Genomic DNA, 18,627 nt, shown 5'->3' on the forward strand with positions numbered 1-18,627 from the left:
TTGCTCTGCCTGCACAACAAATACTGCCCGTACTAATCTTGTACCTCCCGGTTGTTCATCTAAAACATCAAACACTTTTGGTCCAACATATGGTTTTAGCCAAGAAACATGAAAAACATCATGCATCGTCCAACTGTTAGGCAATTTCAACTTCATGGAGACATCACTTAACTTTTTGACTATTGGAAAAGGTCCAAAACTACGAAATGAAAGCTTGGGACAACGTTTGCCCACTTGTTTCAATCTTTGTTTCATCATACGCAGATAGACCCAATCCCCTTCCTTGAAGTGGACATCTCGTCTAGACTTATTCGCCTGTCTGTTATATGCTTCCTGTGCTTTGGTCAAGCGGTCCTTGACTGACTCAATGATCTTGAAAAATGCTTCTATGGTTTTATTAGCCTTTAGAGATGGAGACACCAATCTCGTCAAAAGAGAAGAGAAACGGCGACCAAAGGCTACTTCATATGGAGTCCGTCCGACACTGGATGAATGAGTGTCGTTGAAGATAGCTTGGACCAATGGAAGATAATGTTCCCATTTGGAATGCTAGTCATGACAATATGACTTGAGAACATCAAAGGCCAACTGGTTATAAATTTCTATTTGGCCATCTGTCTGCGGATGAAATGCACTAGACAACTGCAACTTAGTTCCGAAGTTTTCAAATAATGTCCTCCAGAAATGCGAGGTAAACTTGGAATCTCTATCTGATGTAATGGTGCTAGGCAAACACAAATTGGGTACCAATGCTTGAGAAACAGGCAGGCTACGTCCTCGGCTGTGGCTGTATGCTTGCATGGGATGAGCATGCAGAATTTATTGAAGCGATCCACAATGGTAAAACACTGAGTGTTCCGAGATCCAGTGGATGCTGGTAGAGGCCCCACAAAGTCCATAGATATGTCGATGAAAGGTCCGTCAGGGATAGGCAAAGGTTAAAGTAAACCAGCCTTCTTTGTATGTGGAATCTTTACTTTTTGACAAATCTTATAGGCTTGAGCATGTGAATAGACATCATGCCTCATCTTTGGCCAATAAAAGGACCGCTCTAATTTCTCGAGGGTACTCTTGATACCCCTATGGCCTCCAACTAAGGAGTCATGGGCGTCATGGAGAAGAGCGAAACGCTTTTCCCGAATGACACAAAGGCGGTTCTTGAAGATCAACCAACCATTCTGTACTGAATAATGGCCTGGCTCAGAATTGAGGGCCAAACTGTACTGAGTACCAAACTCAGGGGAGTCAACATATTGGTCTTTCATACTATCTAAGTCCTTTCCCTTGATTTCGAGAATGGTAGATTCTTGGATTGCCTGGATGCTCGCCTTTCGACTAAGAGCATCTGCTACTAGGTTATGCTTACCAGGCATCTATTCAATCATTCCTCCAAACTGTTGGAAGAGTTGACTCCACTTGGCCTGTCGATCACTCCACTGGGCACTTGGCATAGTTTGAAGCCACTTAAGTGCTTGGTGGTCTGTTTTTACTATGAAAACCTGTCCATAAAGAAAAGGCTTCCAATGTTTGAGCGTTGTGATCACACCCAAAAGGCAAAAGCTCTTTGTCATATACCAAATAATTCTTTTCGACGACATCCAACTTTCTACTGTAGTATGCCACAGGTCTATTGTCCTACTGGAGAACTGCACCTATGGCTACACTACTGGCATCGGTAATGACCTCGAAAGGTTCATCCCAAGATGCTAACTTTAATACACGTGCTTCGGAGGCGGCTTTCTGGAGTGCACAGAATGCATCAAGTGCCTTGCCTGTAAAACTGAGACTTTCTGCTTGCGAGTCTTCACCCCCTTGAGCAAGTCGGTAAGAGGTGCTGCAAGGTTGGAAAATTGATGGACATGGGTACTATAGACCTGACAAAGACCTACGAATGAGCGGATTTCTTGGGACTGCGAAAATCTTGGACATCATTTTATTGAAGGTTGCGGGTGCATTTGTAAGCCCAAAAGGCATGACTACAAACTCGTAGTGACCACGCTCTGTCCGGAAAGCTGTTTTTGGAATGTCAGCTTCAAAAATGCGGACCTAATGGTAACCACTCTTGAGGTCAATCTTAGTGAAAAATTTAGCACCGTCTAAACGCTCCAAAATGTACTCAATCCTTGGCATAGGAAACTTATTCTTAATGGTGAGTTTGTTTAATGCCTTGTAGTCTACACAAAGGCGTGCAGACTTGTCCTTCTTTTGGACAAATAGGATGGGTGCAGCAAATGGTGAGGAAGAAGGCCGAATGAATCCGGCTCGAAGGAGCTCAGATAACTGTTTTTCTAACTCACCCTCTAAAGTCTTGGAAAGACGATAGGAAAACCTGCTAGGAGGATCCAATCCAGGGATCAAATCAATGTGATGGTCCTCAGGGCGAGAGGGTGGGAGACTGGGCGGGAGATCGTCCTTAAGCATAATGTCCTGATGTCTGGACAAGAGGTCTGCTAACTGAGGAACTAAGGATGAGATGGATGCTACCGATGAGGGAGAGGCTGTTTGAGCACGAACATAAAGTAGTGCTCTTTCTGCTCCCTTGCGGATAGCTCGTCGAGCCTGGAGATGCGAAATCAATGGGATACCAAGAATGCTTCTGTCCCCACAAATCATGACAGGCTCAGGAAAACCTTTACAGAGAGTAAAAGTGTCATGCCCCCAATCGAGAATAGGCTCATACTGACGGAACCACTGAATTCCTAAGATTATGTCACACCCCAACAGAGAGGAGACGATGAAATCTCGTTGGAATGAGGCCTTCTGAACATCAAAGGCAAATTGTTGTGCCTTCTGAGAAATGTGGGTGCGGAGACCAGGTGTGAAACCGTCCACATCCAGATGATATGGGACTAATGTGCAGCTCATTTTGTTAGCCAACTGGGGAGAGATGGCGTCTTCAGAACTGCCCATATGAAATAGGACTACAAACTGTCGGCCCTTGGTAGAGCCATAAGCTCGGATGAGGCTTTTTTGTGCAGCATCGCTCTCACCCTCCTACTTAGCATCAAATACCATGGATGGCATAGGATGCATAGAAGGTAAAAATTGAACTGCATTGATAGTAATAGGCAGGGCTGGAGGAGCTAGGGAGGCTGTGGCAACCGTGGCAGAAGGGGCTCTAGCGGCTTGTTCCGCTTGCCATTTATGGCAATCCTTCTTACCATGCCCTATGATGTGACAGAAAAAACAATTGTTTTCTGACTGATACTTCCTTTGCTCCTCTGGAGGAAGATAACCTCCAATAATGCCTGCTTTAGCCTTTTCATCGGGGATTTTCTTAGGCTTAGATTCTTTATCTTCTTCGGAAACCTGTAACCAGCCCCCTCTGAATCCGGAACCACAAAGCCTGGAGAATGTACAACATCCACCACCTGCCTGGCTTTCCAATAGGTCCCCGTGGAAAGAACTTCCTCAACTACAGGAATTTCTTTGTCCCGAATGCTACGAGACATCAGAGCATAGATTACTTGTAAAGTTTCCTCTGACTGACGAACACAAGAACTACCAACTTCTGTACTAGAAAGTTCTTGCCAACTGCTGCCATCAACTGGTGAGCTATCCACCATCTGGTCCCGGAAAGCCCGTACCTGCAGCGTATCCACACTTAAGTGGCCATTACCAGACTGCCACTCATCACAAAACTGAGGACCTGGGAGAGAGAGAGTGCTGAAAGTCTGTAAACTCCATTCTCCACTCCACCTTCCCAAACTACCTGGCCTGTTGCTTTGTCCCGGAGAGCAACAAAATGCTCATCAAACTCCACCCGTACGCCAATCTTGCAAACCTGATGCACTGACAATAGATGAAAACCAAGTGATGGAACATACAACACCTGGGAGGAATGCTTCCCCCCTCTGCCATCGGGAACTATCTCCAACTTGCCCTCACTGTGAACTCAGATAGTGGATGTATCCCCAGTAAGAATGTGACCAGAATACTTCCAGAGATCCTGTAAATCTAAACGGGAAGGAGTCATGTGCCCGGAAGCACCACTGTCTAGAATCCACTCCCGAGTATCCATAGCGGAGAGTCCTCCAACCTCCTCCCTGCCAGAAGAAAATGAAACATCGGTGTCCACCTCCTCCAGGTGCACAAAAGCTGGAGTCTTCACGGTTGCTGCTGAGGATTCTGCACCTTTCTCGGTGCTCCGCTTGGGACACTGCCTCCAATAGTGGCCTTTCTCGCCACAATCATTACAGGTCCTCTCTGCCTTCAATTTCTCAAGGTCTGAGTCGGACTTCTTCTCAAAAGACTTCTCCAGTGAAGCCTTCCCTTTGCCCTTGTTGTTATGGCCTTTTGACCATTGGCCAATTAAGGCCTCCGAACCTCCGCCCTGTGGAGGGTTCGTGAATCTTTCCTCCTAGTCCAAGACCATGGGCACAAGCTCCTCCCATGTGATGGTGTTGAGCCTGCCACTGGTAATCGAAGAAGAGTAGAAAGCTGAGTACTGAGAGGGCAAATGCGACAGCAACGTGATGGCCATATCCTCCGATGATATCTCTTTCCCAGCCTGGAGAACTTCCTGCTGAAAAGCCTGCAACTTGTTAATGTGCTCCCGCATCGTCGATGACTTTGCAGGATTCATAACCCACATCTGTACTTCCAAGGAAATCCTCTTCATGGGCGATACCCTGTTATAGAGAGAAGCCAAATGCTGCCATATACCTCTGGCCAACGTCATATGCTTGATATGATTGATTACCTACAGTGTGCAGCTAAGGAAGATGAAAGAACGGACCCTAGCATTGACACAATCCCACAACTCTACATGTGCCTCGCGTTCCTTCCGAATCGAGGGTAACTCCCCTTCCTCTACCTCCGGCCATGGAACCCCAACAACAATGAAATCAGCAAGGTCATAAGACTCCAGAACAGATTCTCATGTGCACACTGTGTATCTACCGTGTGCTAGACAATTAAGAACCGTTATCCTCTCCCTAGATCAGATGACCTGATTGACCAGTTAGCCAGAGCGAAGTATTTCACAAAGATAGATTTACGTACTGGCTATCACTAGATACGTATTCATGAAAGGCATGTCGAAAGAACCGCCTTTCGGACTAGGTATGGCCATTACGAGTTTCTCGTATTACCTTTTGGGTTAACCAATGCTCCAGCCATTTTCCAGCAAATGATGAACGATCTTTTTCGTGAACATTTGGGAAAATTTGTGGTTGTGTTCCCGGATGATATTTTAATATATAGTCGTACTCTTCAGGATCACCTTAGACATCTCACGATTGTCTTAACTATTTTAAGACAGAATCGACTGTATGCTAAATTAAGTAAATGTGAGTTTTTTATGATAGAAATCATTTACTTGGGACACAAGATCACTAGAGACAGATTGAGCATTGATTATGACGGAGTTCAGAAGGTTCTGGCCTGGCCTATACCGCAGACAGTGAAACAACTTCATTCTTTTCTCGGTTTTGTTGTTTTTCTTCGGAAATCTGTGCGGGAGTACTCTCGGCTCACACTACCGATGACCAACTTATCGAAAGGTCATGGAAGTAAGTCGAATCAGCCTATCATTTGGAATAACGATCTGGATATGGCCTTCAAACTTTTGAAAGATAAAGTCAAGGAAGCACCTATCTTAGCATTACCCGATCCTAGTCGGCCTTATGTTCTTGAGACTGATGCCAGTGACTGTGCAATCGGGGCTACTCTATTTCAAGATGGTAGACCTGTTGCTTTCGAGAGTAAAAAGCTAGACAACACTCAATTTCGTTGGCCAACCCTTGAGAAAGAGCTTTATGATGTCATTCACGCTCTCAAGGTTTGGAGACATTATTTATATGGCTCCAAGTTTGTGGTATTGATTGATCATCAATCAATCAAGTATATGTGTGATGCAGATGATTTGAGAGGAAGGAAAGCTCGATGGGCTGAGTTAATGCAAGATTTTGATTTTGAGATTCGTTATCAAAAGGGGTCCATGAATAGTGTCGCAGATGCGCTTAGTCGAATTAGAGAGGTGAATACTTTGTCGTTCACCGAGATTACTACTAACTTATTTCAGTCATTGAGAGGGCTTTACAGGACTTATAGTTATTTTGGTCCATATTGGCAAAAGATCCAGGGCAAGAGCTCATTGATTGACCAAGACTCAGTGACTGAGCAGCCTACCATTCAGGCTACAGGAGGTCAGTGGATGATTCGGAATGGTTTACTATTCCATAATGACAAAATTTGTGTACCACAGATCCCGGACATTAGGTCCAAGATTCTTAAGGAGTGTCACGACGCCCCTTCTGCTGGACACCCTAGGGTACACAGGACATTATCGTTAGTGAAATACACTTTTTACTGGCCAAAGATGAAAGGGTATGTAGAAGATTATGTTCTCAAGTGTCAAGTTTGTCAAGCAAATAAAGCTAAACGCTTTAGACAGACTGGGCTGTTGCATCCTTTGCAAATCCCAGGTATAAAAATGGGAAAGTATTTCCATGGATTTTATTACTGGATTGCCAAGAACACGTCAAGGCCACGATTCTATTTGGGTTGTGGTGGATCGCTTGACAAAAATGGCTAGATTTTTACCGACACGAAAGACCGTTACAGCTACGCAATTAGCAACGCAGTTTATCGAGCAATTGTTTAGACTGTACGAGTTACCGCAGGACATAGTCAGTGATAGGGACTCTAAGTTTACAAGTGATTTTTGGAGACTTGTTTTTGAGAAGTTGGAAACAACTTTGAATTTGAGTTCCTCAGGTCATCCTCAATCATAGTAGCCAGGAGTTTCATAAAAAAGGTTTTTTAAACGCGTTTCGAAACGTTTCGAAACGTTTCATGGTGAAGCCCAGAAGTATGAAACGGCTCGGGTACCCGGGGGGGGGGGGGGGGGGGGCACATGTTACCTTGATCTCATAGGCTCAAATAAATTAGCACAACTTAATAATTTACGATTTACAACTTACAAGTAACCAAATGGCAAAAGGAGTCAGTACCAAAGAGTGGCAATCCATAAAATGAGAAATGTCACATGATACATCATAAATGTCACATGCCACATGGGCTATGGCTGAAGCAAATGAGAGTATGTCACATGTGACATGTGACTGCCACTAACACCATACAAGAAAGAAACTCAAAAAAATCTAAAAATAACACTATCCAAGGCTCTAGCTAGTAGCCTCCAATGTCAAACATGACATAATACATCATACATGTCAATAAATCATAAATGAAAATGAGAATGAGTCATGACTAGGTACTAAGTAGATACTAGACTCTGAGAGCCTACTCATCCTCCTCTGCATCATCCAACTCAAGATCCTCATCCTCATCTGCAACATCAGATGCCTCAGAAGCTGTGGTCCAATCAGAAGAGTCATCTACAACCTCTGCTGTCGCTGTCTCACATGCAACACTCGTGCTACCACCATCATCTATGCCACGTGCAAAACTCCTGCTAGTGCTAGCACCATGTGTATCCCTGCCCACCCTGGCTCGAGAGCGGCTACGTGTTTGCCTGGTTCCCTGCATCGCCGCCTCATATAACATGGTGTAAATGTCCTGCTCATCAGGTGGGATCTCTGGGATGTCTTTCACTTTCTCAATGTCGATTTTGTCGACATTCACCTGAATCGGCTCTATAGAAGTACCTCTCTGCTCAAGTAGACGGAGGTTGCAATGACAATAAACCAACCGCTCTAATTGTGGAGTGGTAAATTTGTTCCTTTTCTTTGTGTGGAAAAGGGCCCATGTACTCCAATTTCTCTCACAAGGACCTGAGCTGCAGTCCTGTGAAAGCACTCTCACATTACGAATCACGAATCACGATTTAGAGTTTATATTAAATAAAGTTTAGAGCTGAAATTTAAAGAGAAGTAAAATATAATACTTACTGGATGTCAGAAATACCAGTTGCCTTTATAAGGCACTCCCCGAGCTTGTCCATGTACCCATATAAGAGGCCCATGGTGCAACCCTCCATGTCGGTGATTCGTAATACGCTGTAGAAAGGTTGTAAAATCCTCACCAATCCCTCTGCTGTTGCCCACCACTCAGCACCCATGATAGTGCTAACAAACTTATCTGACTTTGAACACTTATTTTCAGCTTCCCAGTCATACCATTCCTTGGACACCACTAGTCGTAAGAGTCCCTTTCGTACTCTTACTACTCTATCAAGCACTATGAACATATATGCAAACCTAGTGATGGCGGGTTTACACAGCTCCAACTCACCCTGTGCCCTGTAGATAGAAAGGATCTTGGGCCGCTTTGTGACAAATTTGACAATGAAGCGAGCTGTATTTAATACTTCCTGCAACCAACCTAGCTTGCCCATATCCTCCATCATAAGATCCAAACTATGACTGGCACATGGTGTCCAAACAATGCGTGGAAACTCATCCTCAAGCATGCGGCCCATACTGACACAATTTGAACCATTGTCAGTCACAACCTGCACAATATTTTCCGGCCCAACTTCCAAAACAGCCTCACGCAAATGGCGCCAAATGAACTCTCCTGTAACCACTGTGCCTGGCTGGGATGCATCAATGGCACGCAAAAACATTGTGCCCTTGCAAGAGGACACCAAGATGTTGTACACACTTCTCTTGCGTACATCTGACCACCCGTCACAAAGCAATGAGCAACCATACTTTTCCCAAGTCTTCCTTAATGGCTGAATTTCGTGATGCACCTGTGCACGCTCTCTGCGTAGCTCTTTAGTGCGCATAGTCTCATAGTTGGGTCCCTCCCACTCGTATCCAATCCGACTGACGGCACGCATGGCACATTTCCAACGATTTGTGCGTAGTATGTTGAAAGACAAGGCACATTGTATGAAGAGCTTAGTGAGCTCTCGAGTTGCCTCTTTCACAGCCTGCTTTTGAAAACCTGCTTTGATATTGCCTCTCTTGAGAGACCCCACAATCGGCAATTTAGAACGAGCCGCTACCGGCATAGAGCTCGTACCTGCATACACACCACCTGCAAAGGAATCTTGGCTTTCAGCCACATGAGTTTTCCCCCTCTTTGCCACTACCTCGAAGCTCTCTTCTTCCTCGACACCTGTACCTGTGTTAGAGTCTACAACCCCTTCTTGGATTTTCTTCCATTCTTGTAGACTGTCATACACAGCCTTTGGTACCCTGGGACAAGCACAAATGCCCTCACCCTTCAAGCCAGACAAATGGGCTTTGATGCGGGTTACACTCCCGCCGGTCACTAATAAGCAGAAATTGCACTTCCACTTTTCGGCCCCAGACTCACCGTATCTTCCAAGTGAGGTGACATGGGCCCATACAGCATCACGATTGCGACCCATCTCTATTCTGTAAAAAGTTCAAGAAAATTTCAGCCTTCAAAGTTCAAAGTTCAGGTTAATTTTCAGCCTTATGAATTTAATCATAATTCTGTAGTTCAGAGAGAGAGAGAGAGAGAGAGAGAGAGAGAGAGAGAGAGAGAGAGAGGTGTAAAGAGAGAGAGAGGTGTGTAAAGAGGACGTGTGACGTGTGTGTACACACACACACAGAGAGAGAGAGAGAGAGAGAGAGAGAGAGAGAGAGAGAGAGAGAGAGAGAGAGGTGTAAAGAGGACGTGTGACGTGTGTGTGTACAGAGAGAGAGAGAGACACACACACAACAGCAATGCAGCACGGCTGTGTGTGTGTGTGTAGAGAGAGAGAGAGAGAGAGAGAGAGAGAGAGAGAGAGGTGTAGAGAGAGAGAGAGAGGCAAGTCAGTGTAGAGAGAGAGGTGTAGAGAGAGAGAGGTGTAGAGAGAGAGCGTGAGTCGAAGAACCTGTGCGCCGCCGCCGCGTGAGTCGTGACTTCGAAGAACCTGCAGGCTGCTCGGCGCTCGCACAGAAACGCACAAAAACGGCAGCCAAACGTTTTTTTAACGTGGATATTGCAGTTTTGGGGAAAAAAAATGTCAAAAAAAAACTCGTTTCAAAAACAACGAAACGTTTCGAAACGTTTCGTATGCCTCAAGAACAGCGAAACGCGTTTCATTGCTACTATGTCCTCAATCTTATGGCCAGACTGAAAGAGTGAATCAAATTTTGGAGGATATGCTTCGAGCATGTCTCCAAAAGACAGAGTTCATGGGAGAATTATCTTCCTATGTTAGAATTTGCATGTAATAGTACTAAGCATACAAGTACAGGTTTTAGTCTTTTTATGCTTATGTATGGTTTTCAACCTAGATCACCTATTACAGCGGAATTTTCAGAACTTCAGCATGATGCAGCGCATAATTTTTTGCAAGATATGCAAGAAATGTTACACGTTGCGAAGGAATCTATTAGAAGTGCTCAAGACAGAGACAGATTTTCTTCTAATAGACATCGTCACCCAGAGAGTTCTGTGAAGGAACGATGGTATATTTGCGAGTTCCGAAAGATTCCGAGACTTTACAGACAAGTCGATCTCCGAAATTATCCCCTAGATACTGTGGACCATTTCATATCACATGACGGATTGGTTCAATCGCATATGAATTGGATTTGCCTTCTCATGTGAAAGTTCATCCTGTATTTCATGTCACTAGACTTAAGGAAGTACTGGGTGGAACAGACCAGTTAGTTACTCCTCAAGAAATTATAGATGTCAAGAATATGACATTTATTCCACATGAACCTGAAAAGATTCTTGGATTTCGTGGAAGACGATTGCGTAATACACTTATCACGGAATACAAGATCAAGTGGAAGGATCGTGTTGAGGAGGACACTACATGGGAGACATTGACTACCCTTAAGAGGGATTACCCTAGCTTTTTAGTGAGCTCAGGAGTGAGCTCTTAGAGGAAGGGGCGTATGTCATGTGCACAGTGTGTATCTACCATGTGCTACACGCACACAAGACTAGCTTCGAGGCTTGGGAAAGCTTGGAGCTAGGCAAGCCGATTGGCAAGCTGGGCTAGGGATAGACTAACGGGTAGGCACCCAAGTATGGACGGGCGGGCGCCCAAGACTGGACGCCCGATGACCTGCCAAGAGCCTATAAAAGGGTGGCCAAGGTTAGTGAATAGTTCATAGAGTCTTGCATGTCACAATAGAACCCCTGAAGCCTGCAAAGACCCCGCATCATGGCTTCTTGTCCACTCGGCATCCACAAACAAGTCCAGCCATTGTTCACATCAAAAGACTCTCACATTGAGTCTGCATACAGAAGCTTTCTCCCATGATCAAGGCGCCACAACCATCCATAGCCTCTCACCCTATGAACAGCATCACACCTTGACACATCCAGTGCTTCTGCATCACAACACAGACTCCCAAACTGTCTCCCAAAAAAGATCTCGCATCACAGCACAGCATACCATACAGTCGACACACCTGTACCAACCCTCTCTACCTTCCAAGGGTACTATCCATCTCTATCATGGATTCCTTGTCCCCTGTCCAATCAGTAGAGCAAGGCTGTACCAAACATGTGTCCATTCCTGTACCTTTTGCCTGCATGTGACCTATCTCTTGGAGAACCATAAACATGTTTCCTCGAGAAACCTACGACCTGTTTCCACGTGAAACCCTTGGGCCTGTTTCCCTTTGAAACCTTTGCCCTGTTTCCCATACAGAACCATTCACAGCACCATTCAACAATAGTGCCAACAACAGCATACATCTAGTTACATGTTCCCTCATGAAACATCTGGAAACATAGAGATGCCCATAACTGTAGGTCCCTCTGTTCCTTTCCAGCAGGAAGAAAACAATCTGCTCCATGAGCATGCAGCCATGCGAGCTTGCATCACTCCCATGCCAAGAAACACATCCAAGTGACCTCTACTTGCAGCCGGAAACCCAAGCACATAGCTGAATTTGCAGCCAACCAAAAATAGCCCATGAACAATCCTCGAACTGATCTCAAAACAGTCCCGGAATTGCTCATGTTCGTAGCTACATGCACTGCCACGAAACAGTCCATAAACCTTTCCAAAACAGTCCCGAACCAAAGCAAAGAGAAGCTGAAAGTTCCATCAGTTGAACGCCATCGACATGATGTCTATGTTCATGAGAAACCAACCCCTGTCCGCCTTTATGTCCAGAGAAACCAGCCCCCTGTCTTCTGCAAAAACACGCCCCCTCCAAAAAGAACCAATGCTGCTAGGCATTTCATAGCAAGCAAGGGAGGGAAAGAGAAAGCCAAGGCGCATGTGCAGTCCCACTGTTTTTCCACCAGTAGATAGGCGCACCCAGCCATCTGCTTTCTGCAATCCAGCCAGCCAGTGTGTAAGTGTTGTCCCACGTGTGAGTGCTGTCCACCCATCAAGAGGCGCTCTGTTTTCTAAAGTCTAGCGCTCTGCTTTTTCACCAATCAAAAAGGCGCCTAGCTGCCATGCCATCTGCTCGCCCCTTCTCCAAGTGAGAGAAAAAGCACAAGCGCATGTGTACCAATAGAGAGGCGCCTGAAAACAGCCCGCCAGTCCCCTTTTCTCCCAAAAAGCAAGAGGAATAGAGAGAGGCGTGTCCACCTTCCAAAAATATTGAAGCCTCCCAAATTAGCTTTTTTTGAGCCACCAAAGGTTATAAAACCTTTTAAATTAAACTCTCTTTGTTCCCTTCACACTTGGGGTTGTCCACGCATGGGTTTCCTTTTCAACTCCAAACTGATGCCATTCACACTGTCCACCATGTCCCCGTGCCCACCTGCATACTGTCCAGAGAAAAACACAGGGTCATGACACTAACCTTGGTCTACTTCACGACTTTCTTGGCATGGAGGTCTGGCAATGCCCACAGGGGATATTTCTCTCTCAACAATTGTACGCTTCTCAGATTCTAGAGAGGTTTGGTATGAAGGATTATCGCTCATTATCTTGCCCTACGGACCCAAATCAGTAGTTGAACAAAAATAATGACTCTCCACCCTATTATGATCCTACTTAGTACAAAGAGCTTGTTGGCTCACTTATTCATCTCAGCATTTGGTCACCCTTACAAGGATGGTGTCGCCACCATTGGAGGCCAACAAGACTAGAAACATTCTCAGAGATTACTGAGTCCGTGAAGAAGCACCTAGCCAAAGCACAAGATGCCTTCACCAAGCAAGCCAACAAGTCTAGACGAGATGTCAACTACAAGGAGGGAGATTGGGCCTAGGACTTGTGCATACATAATTTCAGCAAAGCACTTCATTGTGCTTCAATCCAAGGCATCCCGAAGTCCTCTTCAACATTCAACCTTCAATCTTGCATCTCCCTCATCAGCAGATTTGGGTGTGCATAGTGGCTTCAAAGTTGTCTTCAGCCCGCTTGATGGTTCAGTCGACGTTTGGTCTACCTTGTCCTTGCATTTGGCATTCCTCAATCAATTATCATCAATAAGTGTTTCTGCATTATAAAGTTGTTCTCTCCAAAGCAATAAAGCAAATACTACTACTTGTGGGAGGGGGATCTTACGTGGGTAGATTGGGACCCAATCTAGTGTCAATTCTACATATTCTCCCTCTACAGCTCTATCTCATGTATTAAAGATTAAAGTGGATTGCTTCATGCTCACTAACATAAAGGTATAAAGAAGGCCTTGTTGCGAGTTGCACAATCAAGACAGTTGTTGTTACACCATAGTAGCACAAAATGGTTGTTTCCAAGACAAAATTGCAAAAACTCCATTTCTTTGTAAACGTTGTTTTCGTTTTTGTTTCTTGTTTCCTAATCTCACCTAAGAAATTTCCCTCGCTAATTTTCCTTGTTATCTCTTTTAGGTTTTGATTTATCCCAAGTTTCTCTTCTATTTCTCTCAACATTTTTCATTGTTTCCATTTACATCTATACCATATACTGATAAAGAAGCGCCATTTCCGTTCTCCCAGTTTCAAGCCATTTCCTTTGCGGAGACATCATCAGCTTTCGTTTGCCATTTCCATTGCATGCAACAATGGCTAGCACCACTTTCAAAACCATAACAATCTTCTGGTGGTCATTCCTCTCTCGTCATGGTTGTCAACAACACCCCTAGGGATCAGCTTTTGACAGATTGACAGCACTTTTTTAGCTCTAATTGCTGACATGACATCACCTCCTCACATTCCCCAAAAACAACATTCCAATGGCCAACATGTACATGTAGCTAACCACAATTGCTATGAATGGCCGGTGGTTGTCGCCAGTTTTCGAAGAAGGGCCACCAACGGTCCTTTCCTTCTCTCGTAATGATTGTCTACAACACCATGTGGGTCAACTTTTGACCGGATAATAGCCTTTTTATAGCTCTCATTGTAAACATGTCTCATCTTCACATTCCCTAAAAATAGCATTTGGCAAGTCTTTGATGTCCTTCTTTGTGAACCACTTAGTTCATTGATTGACGAGTAGAAAACCCCCCCCCAAATCAAGAACAATGCTCAAGATTCACTATTCTGATTAAATATGCCATGCCGTTCTTTGACAACCCTACTTTCATGGCTGCATTTCATGACAAAACCTCCATTGACCTCTTGCATGAAGACACGACATGTTGAGCACCTCCACTAACCTCTGCATGCTAACCTCTATGTGTGGACAATTGTTTTCTAAGTGCCCAATTGGCAGGTCTTTGATGTTCTTCTTTGAGAATTGCAATTCATTGATCAACAAACAGAAAACCCCATCAAGGACAATGCTTAGAATTCACTCTCCAAGCCAAACACAACGTGCCATTCTTAGAAAACCCTATTTTTATGGTTGCATTTCAGGCTTTGTCATGAAGCCAAGCTGAGTGCCTCCACTTACTTCCTGCATGAAGACACTCCATGTTGGGTGCCTCAACTAACCTCTACAAGTGTACAATTGTTTTCTAAGTGCCCTATATGCTTCTCTCTCTTTCTAAGATGTTGCATGTATAAACCCTCTAAATTTGGCATGCACTTTTTTTCATTTTTATTTAATTGCTAAGTGCCCAATTGGCAGGTCTTTGATGTTCTTCTTTGAGAATCACAGTTCATTGATCGACAAGTAGAAAATCCCATCAAGGACAATGCTTAGAATTCACTCTCCAAGTTAAATACACCATGCCATTCTTAGAAAACCCTATTTTTATGGCTGCATTTCATGCGTTGGCATGAAGCCATGCTGAGTGCCTCGTGCATGAATTGGGTGCCTCAACTAGCCCTATACGCTTCTCTCTCTTTCTAAGATGTTGCATGTATACCCCCGACCCCTACTTTTTTGCAAACTGAATCACATACCACCCACAACTTGTGCCTGTGTGATTGCCCGCCTTCCAAAAAGAGAGCAACCAGTGGCAAATGGGCTCCTAAATTGCCATTTTCTTAAGCCATGAAACCTTCTTGCATTTTTTTAACCCTAGTCCAAGAATTTGTTAAGAACATTTTCCTGCAAAAATGGTCTTTTTTTTTACTGACAACCTGTAAAGGAAGCAGGCAAACAGGCAACAAAAAGAAGAAGAACAGGAAAAGAAAGAAGGATATCAACCTGATGGAAGCCAGCAACGTAAATGATACGCGCTTGACGCCATGTTGCTGCTGAGAAATTTTTGAATGCTGTGAGCTTTGGGCCTAAAACCAAAGCATAAGGAAGCCCTTATTTCAAATGAAATTCTACAGTACATCTCTTGCCATATATATTCTCCCATACATATCATCTCTTCCCCTTGCAGACTTGTCAGGCCCTTTCACACTTGGGCCCATCACATTACGAACCCCACACCCCACAACCTATCTCTCGCCCCCTCCATGTTCTTCCCATACCTATATGGGCCCTACAAGATAAAAGTACGAGTAGCCTCACCCGTTTACGACGGTGGGGACGCTTTCACTCAAATGCTCAAATAGAGAGACTTCATCATTCACGGATTGGAATGTGAATATTCTACCTTTTCATACTGGGCCACACATCTACCTACCGTCTTCTCAACAATCTCATAACAACCTTACCATCCAATGCCAATGTCATACCAAATTTTACACTCTAGGACACGAATGATAGGTATCATAACATCAATGATCGCAACTTGACTTACATCACCAAATCGTAAACAAATTATGCAATGTCTTCACTGTAGTGTAGCAAAACTACTAGCTTGTTGGGTCCATCCCAAGATAATAGGTTGGACATAGGCATAAATCCACTCAAATTTAATAAGTAATCCAATCTCTCTCGTAGGTTTCATCATCTCTCTCTCTCTCTCTCTCTCTCTCTCTCTCTCTCTCTCTCTCTCTCTCTCAACTTGAAAAGTTTGTAAATAACCAAAACGATAATTAGAATCATGAATGAACATTATACACAAAAAACAATACATTTGAAAACGATACGAAAATGTGGTGACCAAAATGCTTTACATACAAAAGTCCCCATAAGCCATATAGTGGTCACCAAAAATTCTCATGAATATAATAGACTATACTAAAATGTGGTAACCAAAATGTTTCACATACGAAGGTCATCATAACCTATATAAGGACCATTAAAAAAACTCATATACAACGACCCCATAAGCTATATAGTGGTCACCAAAATATCTCATAAATATAATAGACTATACTGAAATGTGGAAACCAAAACATTTTAAATATGAAGATCATCATAATCTATATAAGGACCACTAAAAGAACTCATATACAACGACCCTAAACTGGAAGATATCTAAGTGGAATCAGATGGTGCCACAGAAGCAGACGTAGAGCCTCTTTAGTCAAAAAGGCAACGTCTATGTGATGTCTTGCACATGCTGCGAGCACGCCTATATACTAAAAGTTGCGAGCTCTATTCTCAAATTGACCTGTACCTAGGAAATACAAAGAAACCCGTTAAAAACTTTAGATTTTTTACTTGTAAGTAGGAAATACATAGAAACCCGTTAAAAACTTTAGATTTTTGAGATAAAAGAGCTTTATAATCATACAATCATAATATTTAAGATACACTGGTTAATAAACGACGTACTTTCATGGATAGACATATGGGTAGGCCTCAAAAAGTTATGCATATAGTCATCATTATGACCATGCCCAATAGCTTGCCAGTCAGTAGGCTCTCGATAGCCTAAGAAAGACATAGTGATACAATTTGGGCTGTAAGGGCCTGCAATCCTATGAAGATCTATTGTATAAAACCCAAGCGACATGTATTCTCTATCGAAAAACAAATCACGTATAGAGAGTTTCAATATAAATATATCCACATCAGAAATGAACTCGTTTACAAAAAGAAGATCCCTTATACTCGCTTATGCATGAACCAAATGACACCCTCTTCTTCACAAAGAATAATTAGCAACAAAAGATTAGAATATGTGACCGCAAAGACTTGCCATCTCGAGGAGATCAACTAATAAAACTAAGCACAAACGGGAGCTCTCCATCAAAAGGGATCGACATATTTTCTTATGTAAATAACTTTAGTGTTATCATATCATCCTAATCCTATTCAAAGTACACATGTGTCAATGTGTATGCAAAGGCTAAAATAGAAAGAATTGTAAGTATATAAATTTCTCAAACTTAATCTACATCACATAGATAGTCAACAAAATAGACAACCTATACTCTAGACTTGACCTATACCTAGTTAATATATACAACCCATGAGAACTTTGGATTTTCAAATTAAAGATAAAGAGCTCTACAATCATACAATCATGATGTTTAACTAACCTTGGTCTATAGATGTTGCATCTTCTTCGACAGGAGTATAGATTAACCTCAAAAAAGCTATATAAGTAGTTCTCAGTACAACCATGCCCCATAGGCTCCTAGTTAACATGCTTTTAGTAGCCAAAAAGAATACATCAATACAAAATGAACTCTTAAAGCCTATAACCCCATTAAGCTAAAACAAAACACTCACTCAAGACTAACAATGATAATGTCCAAAAAGTCAAAATAAACATAGATACATCAAGAATATAGTTGTTATCTCATAACACCATCCCTTATACTCATGTATGTACTAGAGAACATTATCTCCTTCACAAAGAATAATCAACAGAAAAGGTTGGAATATTAACTCACAAATTTTGTTATGTCTAAGAGCTCAACCAATAACTGAGTAGGGACAAGAGCTCTCCATAGAAAGGGATCTGCATAATTTCTTAGGTAAAAGGACTTTAGTAATGTTATTGAAAACACAAAGCAACACCCTTAGTACTTTTACAATTATGTATCTTCCACCTGAGTATAGGAGTCACTGAGAAACATAAAAGGAGTCTGAGGAGTCAGCACAAAATAACTCTTTATTCTAATCCTATATGAAGCACACATGTATCAATGTCTATATAGAGCCAAAAAATCTTGAAAAAAATGTAAGCGTAGAGGAAATAGAAAAATTATTTTGAATCACACAAAATATCTAAGTAAATGACCTAAAAAGTTACCTTTCATCAAAGTTTTTAAAAAATCTTGCCAAATTATCTCTACATTCATCTCGAAGCCTATTGCAAGACCTCCTTGAACACCACATTCATGGTGCAAACAATGCTAGAAGTACTCATATTAGTTTCAGATACAATGTTTGAAATAAATACTTTCAAAACATTTGATGATCTCACTCGTGAGAAAATCACATATAATTGCCCATGGCTAAATACAAGTGTCACCAAGTATAACCCTAGAACTGATAGTGTTTTTCCCTGTAATTTATTCTCTCTCTCTCTCTCTCTCTCTCCTCGCCTAAATGTTTAAAAAAGTTTTAAAAGATCATGAGTTTCTCTTTGTACATCA

General features: G+C 42.9%; 1 protein-coding gene across 4 annotated transcripts in view; it reads right to left on the reverse strand.

Annotated features, from left to right (window-relative positions):
- Window positions 1–15,566, reverse strand: part of LOC147620873 (Nuclear transport factor 2 (NTF2) family protein) — a 29,354-nt gene extending 13,788 nt beyond the window's left edge. Inside the window, exon 1 of one of the 4 annotated variants that reach the window (XM_086825135.1) lies at window positions 15,383–15,566. In XM_086825135.1, the coding sequence (XP_086681261.1) occupies window positions 15,383–15,551 (169 nt within the window). In that variant the 5' untranslated portion in view covers window positions 15,552–15,566. The remainder of the gene's footprint in view (window positions 1–15,382) is intronic. The other 3 variants (XM_086825138.1, XM_086825136.1, XM_086825137.1) reach the window with 3 other exon arrangements.
- Window positions 15,567–18,627: the final 3,061 nt, after the last annotated feature.

The sequence above is a fragment of the Cibotium barometz genome, chromosome 31 (genome assembly GCF_041138505.1).
Source record: "Cibotium barometz isolate CiBa-2024 chromosome 31, ASM4113850v1, whole genome shotgun sequence".
Taxonomy (NCBI): domain Eukaryota; kingdom Viridiplantae; phylum Streptophyta; class Polypodiopsida; order Cyatheales; family Cibotiaceae; genus Cibotium; species Cibotium barometz.